The 13477-nt window shown below is 36.3% G+C and overlaps 1 protein-coding gene across 2 annotated transcripts in view; it reads left to right on the forward strand.

The window, feature by feature from the left end:
• LOC111864470 (band 3 anion transport protein) overlaps positions 1-13477 on the forward strand; it is a 206153-nt gene that overhangs the window by 165150 nt on the left and 27526 nt on the right. For both annotated transcript variants that reach the window (XM_023851732.2, XM_023851733.2), the window contains 5 exons: positions 2344-2649; positions 2912-3250; positions 4085-4290; positions 11474-11614; positions 12655-12852. In XM_023851732.2, coding sequence (XP_023707500.1) covers positions 2344-2649; positions 2912-3250; positions 4085-4290; positions 11474-11614; positions 12655-12852 — 1190 coding nt within the window. The remainder of the gene's footprint in view (positions 1-2343; positions 2650-2911; positions 3251-4084; positions 4291-11473; positions 11615-12654; positions 12853-13477) is intronic.

Consider the following 13477-nt stretch of genomic DNA (forward strand, 5'->3'; position numbering starts at 1 on the left):
TCAATTAACAAAGTTTCTTTTTGGAACAGATTTATATAGCGTAGTTTTTGAGATTCTCACAGCAGTGGTGATGAAGAATTTTATTTTGTGGGATATAATGCTGTGTAGTCCACTGAAAATCAACTGACATTTTGTGGGGACATATCACCTCCATCTTCAGGGTTGAAGAATAAGCTAAGCAGGAAACCAGCATGAAGCACTTAGTAAGCAGAGGGTTACATTTCTGGGCAAATATTTTTCAGTATCCAAATTTTGCTACTTAAAAGTCATGTAACACTGTATCATTGTTGGCTGCATTAAGTACATTATTTATTTACTATAATATTGTTTCATACCAAAAGTGATTGTGATGATCTCATAGCAGTCTTAAATTAAAAATGTTAAAGTTTGTTTTTAGAGGTTAATAGGGTCATAAGTTGTAACTGTCTCTGATTTTTGGTTAAGACCTATAATTTCTGATGTAGAGGAAGTTGGTTCAAACTCATGATGTATGCATTTATGGGATTAATAGGTGAAAAATATGTGAATAAAGCATAAATTTTTCGTTTTTCACATCAGTGAATGCTCAGATTATGGTCTTTTGGGTTTTGACACTGTGTAATCATGCATCAATCTTTAAATCTGAAGATGGAGACAGCATGTTCCCTTGAAATGTTGGTATCTGCTTACAGGCTACATAATGTTACAACCCAACCAGTCACAATGGAGGTGAACAAGACATGGTTATTTGAAGCTGTATGCATGCTGCTGATGTGTTCATGTGTGTAACTGTCCATTTGAGAGACTTAGATGATCATATGTGAAATGAGTCACAGTAAAGTGTAGAGCAGGAGGACCTTCAAAAAGTTTCTGCAAATTTAAATTTTTGAGAAAATGGAAAGAGCGGGATAGGTGGGGTGGGGTTTATTGTTGGGTGTCATCTGACTAGTCAGCAAGGCAAGACGGTTGACCTACCAGTTAGTGCCAGAGAATCTACAAAGGAGTGAACATGGCAGCAAAACTTGAGAATTGCACCAAGGAGGAGCAACAATCTGTGATACTTTTTTTGCAGGCAGATGGTGTACCAGGTGCACAAATTCATCAGGGCATGTGTGGTCAGTATGGGGGCAATGCTCTGTCTCACAGAGTTATGTATGAGTGGATCAAATTGTTGAAAAATGGCCGTATGAGTGTGACTGGTGCAGACTGCTCGGGTTGTCCAGCCATAGCCACACCTGCACAGAATGAAGAAAGAGCTAGGGAACTGATTCTTCAAAACAGAAGAGTGACAGTTGATGAATTTGAAAAACAAATGAATGTCAGCATTGGGTTTGTCTATTTTGTGGTGCATGATAACCTTCAGTTCCATAAAGTGTTTGCCAGGTGGGTATCTAAGAAACTGATGGATGAGCATAAGAGCACATGCTTAGACATTTGTTCCTGCCAGTTAGCTCATTACCACAAAGAAGGTGACAACATTCTGCAATGGATCTTCGCAGGTGATGAAACCTGGGTTCACCAATATCAACCAGAAACCCAGCAGAAGAGCAGGCAATGGAAGCATCTGTCATGTCCTGTTGCAAAGAATTTCAAGATGCAAAGATCAGCAGACAAGTTGATGTTGACCATCTTCTGGGATTCTCAAGGGCCTATTTTTGAGACCTACCTGAACGTGGAACAACTGTTGTGACATGCTTCAGAGAGGACTGAAGCCTGCAATCTACTCTGAAAGAAGAGGGAGACTGTCTGAGGGCGTCCTGTGTTTGCACGCCAATGCCTGTCTCCAGACTGCAATCTGCACATTGGAAACCCTCAGAAAATTGAAGAGGGAAGTCACAGAACATCCAGCTCACAGTCCAGATTTAGCATCATCTGATTTTTACCTCTCTGGATTACTTAAAGAAGGAGGGAGAAGATTTTGATGGAAAGAGGATGCAAGGAACATGGTGCATCAGTGGTTACATGCACAACCAAGGATTTTCTATTGTAATGACATTAAAAAATTGGTAGGATGCTGGGAATAATGTATTGAAAAGCAGGGTGATTGTATAGAAAAATAATGTATTTTGTTTTTGCAGTCATCAATAAAAGAGAGCTGTAAAATAAAAAATACAGAAACTTTTTGAAGATCCCTCATATATGTTGCATGCAGGAAATTGGAATTTAATACTCCTAAGAATGAAAACATACAAATCACAAGTGTGTAAAAGTACTATGTTAAGTGAGGTACACCTATACCTTGAGACTTTGCCTCCTTTAATACAAATTTAATAAATTTCCTTCTACAGTAGTATTTCTGTCATAACACTGGGAATTTCGATCCTAACACATTTAAGAGAATTAAATAATGTGCATTGCAAACAGGTGACCCAAAACCAGGAACAGAAGCCACTTTAGAGGAAGAGGAAACAGCAGCTGCTGAAGAGGCAGAAAGGAAAGACTCTGTGACCGAAGACCCTTTGAGTATGGAGTCAGATGAGAAGAAGAAGCAGAGGAGGAAACATAACCGGCATCACCACCTTCGGCGCAAGTACAGCTTTCCAGAGGACGGTGAATATATTGGACGAGTTCGAGGAGGTTCTGACTTCTCTGTGGAAAGTGCGCGTCACATCAGCATTCAGCCAGAGGAAGTCTCCATGCTGCAAGAGCAGGATATTGATGACTTGACAAGTAATTCATTTTATTGAATTCATGTATGTGTATATATAATTTAATGAAACTTGATAGGAAAATGAAAATAATTAAAATAGCCTCCCCTCTACACACACACAAAATAAGATTCTAAGACATGGGTATGTGGTTACTATCCTGCTTAAGGCTTAGATGTATCTGTGTGTTTTCCTATGTTGTGCTGTACTGTGTGTATGTATTGTGGTTCTTATTTTAAATTTTAAATACATAAATATTTCATAATTTAGAGACATGTTTCTAGGTCATCGGTTTGATGATGCAAAAGGTTTGCGTCGGTACAAGATCCAGTCTAAAAGTTCATCATCAGTGATTCACATTGGGAGGAAAGATGGAATGGAGCCTCTGCAGACAGTGTTACCAATCCACACACTCAAAAAGATGTTTGACCACCGTCCACATGAAGTGTTTGTGCAGTTAGATGAGCTGCATGGGGAAGGAGAAGAAAGAGAGTGGAAGGAAACTGCTCGCTGGATCAAGTATGAAGAAGACGTGGAAGAAGGTGCAGACAGATGGGGTCGTCCTCACGTTGCTTCCTTGAGCTTTCACTCTCTGCTTAACCTTCGTCGCTGTTTAGAGACAGGTAACTTCTTTGATATTACACTATGGCAGACTTAGAGTGATCCCATTGTGATCAGTTTGCTTTGTCGTAACACGTTACCAGGTACAATATATTTTCCTTGGCGTTTAAAATTGTAGGACTCGAACCATACTTGGAGTCTAACATGATTTTTTTAATTTCAGTCTGAACTTAATAGATGAACTACAAAATATTTGAACTCATCTTATATACATCCAGTCATTTCATTTCAGAAATTGTTGTCCATCATTGTGTACATGTGATAATTTTTCACTGCTGAAAATAAAATGAAGCTATGAGCCCTCAGCCATATCTATCAGAATCTTAGCCGTCAACTTCGTCAGTGAGGGAAACATCACCTGCTACCTCACATTGTGCCATTTCACTTTGTTTTCTCATTTTATGTTCTCTTTTCTCTTTATGTTGTATGATTGCTTTAATTATTACTGCTCATTTCACATTATTTACAGTTCATTGTTAATAAAATAATATATCTCTATATACTATATATTTACCTACATTTACTGTTATTTATATATTTATATATTATGAATAGGTCATCCTTTAATGCCCTTAAATTAATGACAAATTTGTTTTCATATACCATAACTAATTTTCATGTAATAAATGACTTGTAAACAAAGAATCTCTTTCATAAAACAAGAAGTTAATGCATATGTTTGAAAGCAAAGTAATTCATAAGGTCTGGTTTAAATTTTTGTTACTTTTGAAGTTGTTGGACATAATCTGGGATTGTATTGGGATGTGCCTTTCATTATACTGGTCTGGTTAATTCAAAGGGGTAAGGCTGGTGATATAATCTGCATGTCTCTGTAGGTGTGGTGCTGTTGGACCTGGAGGAGAAAGATTTGCCAGGGGTGGCTCATCGAGTGGTAGAGCAGATGGTAGTGGATGAGTTGATTGAACCTGAAGACAAACCCACTGTAATGCGGGCCCTACTACTGAGGCATCGACATGTAAATGAACATGATCGCTTCCGGTTTGGCATGAAGAGGACTTTCTCAAGTTACACTAGTCTCCAGGTGAGTTATTGTGGGTTACATCTCAGCTCATAACTTATTCCACTTGAATGTGACATATTCTCAATGGTATTTAACATATTGACAATTATTAGGATATCAGTATGGTATTTATTAGGTTATTATGTGTTTGATAAAACTCTTCATATACCTGAAGTGCCACTCATCTACTTTTACTCTTTTCAAACATTATTTTGTTTTGTATTCCCAAAAAGTGACAAACTTCATTTAATATTAGACTTGAAAGGATTCTGATGATGGTGTATGTTGTACAGAACTACTAGGCTTATTTTGGGCTCCATCTATCATCTGGTATATAAAAGACAATGGGCCCAACTGAGTAGGTTTATTCTGCCTCACCCACCTGAGAACGGAGACAGATTCAGTCTCCGAAACGTGTTTTTTTTTTTTTTTGTCTTTTATATACCAGACGATGGATAGAGCCCAAAATAAGCCTAGTAGTTCTGTACTTCATTTAATATCTCAGTTTGTCATTCAGTAATGTAACCAATATTTAAATTGATAGACAGTGAGTGATAGTGAGTGTGTTATAATGCTATTTCTCTGTATATGCTTGCAAAGCTATTTCTGGATAGTGTGCTCTTTCAGCTAGAATAATATAGTCTAATCCATCAATACATGATGTTGATATTATTTTTGACTTTGCATAATAAGATATTGACATCAAATTCAGATGTAAAGGCAAAGGCATAGGCAAAAGTGATATTATGCTTAATTAAGCACCACACCATGAAGACAGGTGGGGGGAGTGGAGGTGTATCTTCACATATTCTTAAACTTGGCACTAAATGAAAGTGAGTGATCAGCTGCACACTCTGGCTGCTTTATCCTCAGGAAGATAGCCCCTAGTACCCCACTGGATAGGAGGCTGACTGGGGCCAGGTTCTGTCTGGACTCTGCAGAGAGAAAGATCTCTTGCACTTGCCTGGAATCAAACCTTGATTCCTTGATGTGTGGCTCATAACTTAATCACTATAGCATTATACAAACAAATTGGACTTCTGGCATCAAATTTGACATTTATTATTATTTATTTACAAATATTTATTGCATGGGGTGAGGTGAGACTGAGTCCACTTGGTGTGTAGGTCGTAGGTGGGACTGCTGTACCAGCCCCAGGTGGAATGGAATTTGGTGGGAAACTGAAGTGCTCAGTAAACATACCACAGTATCACTTTGCCCACCATAAATCCCACATTGCCTGACCTGGGATCAAACCTGGGCTGCTGCACTGGGCAGCTGGCAACTAACCACCTGATTTATGGCATGACTCATATTTTACATTAGACTGGACAACTGGACTGTTCATGTGTTTGAATTTGTGCCTTGCAGTTGGTCTTGTCCCTTGTTAGTCATACCAAAACACTTTTAATGCTCTCTTGCACTGAGAAACCTGATTACAACCAAGAAGAAAAGGAAAAAGAATTGAGTAATAATGGAAAACCTGGTTATGTCAGTAAATGTCTCATGATTTCTTATTTATTATGGCTATGTATCTTAAGCCCTTATTCTCTTTCTAATGAGAATAAATGTCAGTGGTGGCTGTATTTCTACAGAACCTTGTAATTCCAACTGTTCTGTTCATTAAATTAATTTAAGTACTGATTGCTGCTCAAGTTTCACATAGTCCCTAACAGTGATACATAGAGCTAAAAAGAATGTATCCTCACTCTGTATGTAGTTGAGTCACTGGACTGGAACTGGTTTGGTGCACTCATGAGACATGTTACTGTGTGTTCACGGCATACACAGATGTTTTGAATCTTAAGCTCTAAAATGACTAAATATTCTTTAGCAGTGATCATTATGGCCCCTTCTGGTTGTCAAATGTGATCACATGGTAAATTTTATATAATATAAGAACTGGCTTTCATTCTGAATTTGATTGTTTTTGTGGGAGATGCATGTAGAGATAGTGCGATGGCCTATTGTCAGCGGTCTTAATGCCTACTTTAACTGGAAGGCTGAAGGATTTACTTGCATTAACTGTAATGTGTGTTCAATATTCCTCTTGTTATGGCAGTCATTGTCGTTGATGGATGTGGATGAAGATGCCAGTGGATACCTTGAGTTCATCGGAGAGTTTAAATCATTGAGCCATGTAATTGCCTTGATAATTGTACTTAGTAGAATGAGGCTGCTGATTTCCCACTTGGTTTTTAATACTTTTCTTATATTTTCTTATTTTCTTCCAAATGTACCCAAGGTATTATATTGCTCTTTTATTTTCCTCTATATTTATTTACAAAATTAAATGGAATTATACTTTACTTGCTCTTAGTTAATTATTTTGCACATTTAAATAGCAGTACAGCAGTGACACCATAACCTTTTAGTCATGTGGTAAGATCAGCTTCTCAGATATACTGTATGGCCATGTGACACTATTCACATTTCACATTTTCTTGACTTTTCAGAATACACATTGCATGAGAATATGTGCCCTTTGTATAGGGCTTTTCTTATCAGTTTGACAAGATCATTATAAAACATCATATCTTCTAGTATGATAATATTAGTGGAAGCCACCAGGCAGCACATTCAGCACAACCCTGTGTTCTTTTGCAATTTTATGCGGAACTCACATGAAGGTCATGTTCTGTTGGTGTTTCATTATGTAAAAATTGATGTATCATTGTAGGAATTACATTATTTCTCCACACCTAACACTTGAATTAGTTGGAATGCCAGTTATATTGAAATTATAATGCTGAGTCATACATGTCTGCACAGAGAAGGCTAAGAAAGTTGCCTACATTCTTAAGCACCATGCCATGGAAGCATTTGGGGGGGGGGGGGAAGATGTGACTTGACTCAGTCTGAACCATGATGCTAGATGAGGTGAGTTATCTTCCTCTTGTTCTGGCTTCTTTATCCATGTCCTTTAGATGAAGGACTGGATAGACCACAAGACCACTTTGAATGTGGTGGTGAAGAGACTAACCCCTGACCTTAACTTTTGCTAGAACAGTCATCCGTTCTGTAGCCAGTCATTTTAATGATTGAGCTTCTTTGACTCTCCTATATGGCATTTGTAGATAATCAGGTCATAGAAAGTAAAACATGGAAGGCACTCTTCAGTAACACTATGTGCTAGCAGTCTTGCTTTTACTAAATAAGTATGCTGTTCTCTTACGCAGCAAGTATTCAGAGGGGAAAAAACAACCCTCCAGTGATATGGATAGCTACTCTATCCACAGTGAAAATACCAAATTCTTTTATCTACCTGTGATGGATACTTTTATTTTGGTAAAGCATTCTGTTTTGCTTTTGTGATTGTAAAAGAGTGCTTTTTTTATAGATGCTGAATTGGGTAATTACAACATTAAAATACCTGTACAGTGTACAAGTATGTTATGAAATTGGTACACTGTTTTTAAAAGGCGTCTTTTAATGAAATTGATAATTAATTCTATTAAAATTAGCAGACAAAAATATTCACTAAATTAATTGGTTGAGTGCTAACATATTTGTCACATTTAAATTCTTCTTTTGAGCAGGAACTGCATATAAAATGATGGTGACCTCCGTCAGTTTTTGTATTGTTACTAGTTCAGATATCAGACTTCATTGCTGAAGATAACCACAGACTATTTAACACCATGCAGCAGAGTTATTGTTAAGAAGCTAATAGTAGCTCAGTTAGTCAAGAAAATCTCTTAATGGAATTTGAACACACTGTGTTCAGAGGAGTTTACAACTTATCCCTCTTTTGAGCTAGATGGGTTGAGTCCAGAAAGTATTTCTTTAAGATTCACTTTAATATTGCTATTCTGTCATCTGTGGTCAGGTCTTTGAAGCATTTTCTTCCGTTCAGCTGCAATACTAAAAATTTCTCTGCATAACTCATCTCTCCAATGTGTACTCTGTGCCCACCCATCTCAGCCTTCATGATGTAATGAAGAATTACGATTATGAAGTTCCTTATTATGCATATTACTCCATCATATTAATACATCTGTCTTAAGTCCATATATTCTCTTTAACAGTATGTTTTTAAATGCCTTCAATCTATATTTGTCCCTTAAGAGACATGTAAAATGAAAAATTATAAATTCTTTAGAAATTTATAAGTATAAATAAAGCTTTGCAGGTTTCAGGTATTTAAATTTAGATTCATTCTAGGAATATTTTGTGTAACATTTTGTAGACACGAAGCGGACTGCAGATTGCAGTTTGATGGCTCACAATTTATAGGAAGCAAGCCTGCCAGCTTTTTGGATCTTCTTACAAGCCATAGCTGGCTTTCTTTCATGCCCCTACCTGTTAACATTGAATTGTATATAAAGTAAATGGTTTTATGGACTAGCCAAATTAAGTTAGTAAGATGTGGTAAGTTTCTTGATTCCTTGGTGATTTGTATGGAGATTGTGATTTATGCTCTTGTAATGTAATAATAACCCACTTAAGAGAAATGAGCATTGAAGTAGATGGTATTTAATTTATTATGTAGGTAGCACTAATGACATTTTACACCATTGCATAATGTGATTATTCAGTTACAAGTTTGGAAAAAGTAATATTTTTTTTTCATGGACACATTAATATACTTACAGTAAATGGTATCATAAGGTATGTCAGATTTCCCTACATTTTCACATTTTTGCCCTCCGTTTATACCTGCAATGGCACTATTGTTTCAGTTCTATGTAGGTAAGATAAAACTATATTCAGAAATATTCTGTATATTTGCAGATACAGTGTTTAGTTGTTTGATTTGTGACTTGTCATTATTGCCAACTCTGATATAGAATTTGACACTTATTGTAGAGTGTACTTAATATAGTTCAAGTGATTCTTGCCCCAAATTTTTGCACTCTAATTTAATTTACAAATCACGCATAATAATGGCAGTGTAAAAATACAATTGCATATGTGGGTTATATGACACTGTTGTACATTTAGAGTAGAAAATGTAGACAGCATATGACATAACTGCATTTATCCTGAAATGTGGTTTGGGCATGCCTGGTTTAACTGGAGGTATGTTTTGTGATTTATCTCCTTGTTTGACTGGTTTATCAGATTTACAGTGTTCCATTCTGCACATATATTTAACCCTGATATTGGCTATGCAGAAATGCTTGCTGCAAATGGTATTTATGTTGCATGGATTTGATAATGTGCACAGGCAGATGGCTATGCTTAGAAGTACACTTGTTTTAGACCAAATTTATCATTGTGATTGTTGCACATGATCTATTCTCCAAAATTTGTTTCACTGTTCTTACCTGCAAGATGTCTTAAGAGAAATGTGGTAGTGCAAGCATTTGAGTTCTAATGTATATATGAAAATTGTTTTTATTGAAAACGTTTGTGATCTGTTAATGAACACACCTACTGCAAACAGTTTTCAGTGTTTTGCATATTCACATTTTAAGAAACATTGGAATATCTTTAACATAATTTTCTTTCAGTGTAATTTAGATTTAGTTATATACCAGTTTATTTCAGTTATCATTGTTATGTTACTTATAGTTAATAAAAAAGCGTGGATGATTGTGTGGAGGAAGAAATGTAATAGCCAAATTTAATAACAGCAAGAATAATAATTACAATGATGATAGCGATGGAGGTGATGAAGAAGATTAAGATGATAAAAATATTTTCTTCTGTATGTACACAAAATTCTGACATCGAGACAGTTCTTTTATAAAACAACAAAATTAAAAATAATTTTTTATGAAAAATGAGAGGAGAATGGAACTTTTAATAAGAATAAGCATAGTGTGGCATGAAAGCTCATTGCTGGGCAACGACTGTGAGGTAAGCAAGTATACAACAAGCGTGTTTCCACAGCAACAGAGGAACATTGTTTTCAGAGCGGTTCATGCTGAGATGTTATAAGCAGGAGAGTTAGTGAAGTGAAGTCAGTTAAGTGAAGTTAGTGAAGAGAGTTGGTTGGTGAGTGACTGAGTTAGTCCATGGCCTGCTGAGGTTCAGTCATGAGCTGATGCTGTTAGAATCTGGTAGCTGAGGCTGGGGATAGTTCAGGAGCCCAGAGGAAATGGAATGCTCACCAATACTGAGCAGCGACTTGTGAAGACATGACTGTGGACACTTGTGTGCGTGTGCATGCTTTTTTTTTTTCTTTTTATTCCATTGTCTCTCTCTTTTTTTTTTTGTTTGTAAATGGAGTTCTTGGCATCTTTCTGTAATTGTGTGATTAGCCATAGTTGCAGCATATCCAGGTAGCTGATACTGGTAACATTTGGCTCCATAAAGAAAAATGGTCTCAGCCGATGGTCCTGGCTGGCCCATTCATTTCGCAGAACCCAGACATCTACTCTGCTGGACTTTCTTATACCACTCACAAATTGTTTTGTTCATAGGTGGTTCTGCATGGTACTTGTATATCTAAGTGTTTCAAAGGTGATGAAACAGTGATGTACGTTCACATATGCTATTACAGATTTAAACAAATAGTTTGATGTTCCCAACTATCACGTATAGTAACGGTGGGAGAAGAGATGCAGACTGTGTGAAATGTCTGATACTCAGCCTCAAAGAACATTAATGTTTAGAATGTGTTTGGGAAATAAAATGATTTTGCTTGAATTGTAATATTTTTTGTTCTGAGAAATTATTTATTATGTGAAGACAAAGCTTATTTTAATATTATTATAATAGAATTATGCAAGAAAATATGTAAGTTATATATAACATTGTATTTTGGACTATGGATACTGCATATTTTACACACAGATTTGTAGTAGAATCTTGAGAGATGTGATATGCATAAACACTGGTTAAACTGAAGAGAGATTATAGTTTTAATGTTGTATTTTAGCGTCCTGTTGCACTGATTTAAGTCCATGATTTATTTCAACCGTCTTCCAGTGCACTGGAAGACGGTTGAAATAAATCATGGAGATTATACTTGTTATATATGACATTATTAAAGAGATAATCACCTCTACCAAGTCTAGACATCATTAACGATAGTCCTTCAAGCCAGCATTTAAACCTGTACTAGTTTTACACTGCAGTGATAATTAAAAGCCAGCAAACCACACAGCCTGGCAAGGACATATTCAGGATACTGGCTTGAGAGGTTAATATGTCTGTGAAAGCAGAATTATGATTGCAGTTTCACATTGTTCTTATGTCTGATTCATAATGTACCATATATCTTATAGTAAATATAGTTTTGTATATGCTGCAGAATTTGGCAGAGGATAAAGTAAGACCCAAAATTGTTCCATCGATTGCAAGCATGGATACTGTTTCCTCAGTGAAGTCACCCCCACCAGTTAGCAACCATTTTGGTCATAATGAATTTGAAGCCAAACCTGAAAATCATACGGTGAGTATCAAAGTAACTTTTAATTGTCTTTCTGAAAATTATATTCTTTACATTTGAGTAAATAAAGAGGGTACTGGTAGCTGTTGAGACGCAAACTGTGCTGTACTACAGTGTAAGGCATTGAGGATTGTTTGGTTGGTTGCCAATTCCACCTCTTTTTCTAAGACAATTAGAAGAGAACAGATAAAAAGAGTTGACTGATCCAATCAATATACCTGAATGATTTAAAAATCAGAGTTTTCAGAGATCTCTAGGAAACATTTAGTACTGGTGACATCATCGCTGTTACTGGAACAGGTTTTCTTCTCGTTTCACTGCATCCAATACATGAGCTTATTATGGATGATACTTTGTAGCAAACATTTTTGATGTTTCTGTTGTCATTATGAACCAGAGATCCTCTGTTACTGACATCAGAGTTATTTGCATACAGAATGAGGATGAGTTTCAAAATATAATTTATATTTGTCTGATATGAACCAAACTGAAGTTTTCTTGACAACCTTTAGTATAGATTCAAATGCCAAACATTATCAAAATCCAGTTAGTAGGTTTGGAGATGATGCATGTGAGCAGATGGAAAGCAAAATGACATAATCCCTCTATCATAATATATATATATATATATTTTATATCATGCGAAGAACACCTAATGACTGTTGAATTCTAATACACATCAGGATGCACTATTGTAACAGGGGACATATCGCAAAAACTTGTGTAGGACATAATCTGTCTGCTCCTCTAATCTGACAGAAGATTTCATGCTAGTTGTCTTGCTCATGGAATTGTTACCTGTGTATCCATATTTGTAATTTCTATGTGACAGTGCACATTTTGTCTTTAGTATATCAACTGTTCGTGCCCTAGCAAAGGGAGCTCGAAGTTTCTGGTGAAAAGCCACCTGCTGTATTGACACTGTAAATGACATTTCGATGTATTTCAAAGTGATGGTGCTTTTGTTTCCCTTTAGTTATAATCCCATAGGGATATTCAAAATTATTTTCTTCATGAGCACTTGCTAATCTTGGTTCATTCAGGTTGAAATAAAGGAAGAGCTTACCTACATGTCTTCCAGTGAGGATTTGAAGAAGGCAGCCAAGGAGAGCATTCTAAAAAGAATACCTATGGGTGCTGAAGCTACCACGGTACTGGTGGGTGCTGTGGACTTCCTGGAGCAGCCCACTATTGCATTTGTTCGTCTTGCTGAGGGTATCCTTATGCCTTCCATCACAGAGGTGAGCATTAATGTAGCATAACTCAGTGATAATCATCAGTGATTCAGGAGATATGCAGTGACAGGCTGTGTGTATTTACAAATTTAAAGTGATAATGTTATTCGTGTGAGACTGTTTATATTGATCATGTTCAAGACATTCAGAATAAATAAATAAATAAATAAATAAATAAACCTATCTAATGTCAGATGCAGTTAAAATTCTATGTTTATCCTGGTGAACATAGGCTTAAAAATGCTTAAAAATTTTAATGAATATGGCTATATTGTGTTAAGGAAGATCAGAGATTTAGGCGTTTTGCAACAAAATTTACTCTTAGGAGGATAGAAGCAATGGGCAGTTGGAAGTATTGTATAGCAAGAGCTTTTCACCTAATGATGTTAGGGTGATTAAATAAAGGAGAAACTTTGAATATTGGTGCCTTAAAGGAGGAAATTTTTTATTGAGAATCTCATTTTTTAAGGAAGACTACACCATGAGTTCAGTTAGTTCTGCCTTCCTGTGTAAGATTCTGTCCTACAAATTATGAACAGTTTATGTCCTTGGTTTGTAAGTTTTCTGTGAGTGCGATGTAAGTGTTCTGCTTCAGTCATGAAATCCCTGTCTCTTTTCCAGCAGATATCAG

Source organism: Cryptotermes secundus, unplaced genomic scaffold (genome assembly GCF_002891405.2).
Source record: "Cryptotermes secundus unplaced genomic scaffold, Csec_1.0 scaffold737, whole genome shotgun sequence".
In the NCBI taxonomy this organism is placed as follows: domain Eukaryota; kingdom Metazoa; phylum Arthropoda; class Insecta; order Blattodea; family Kalotermitidae; genus Cryptotermes; species Cryptotermes secundus.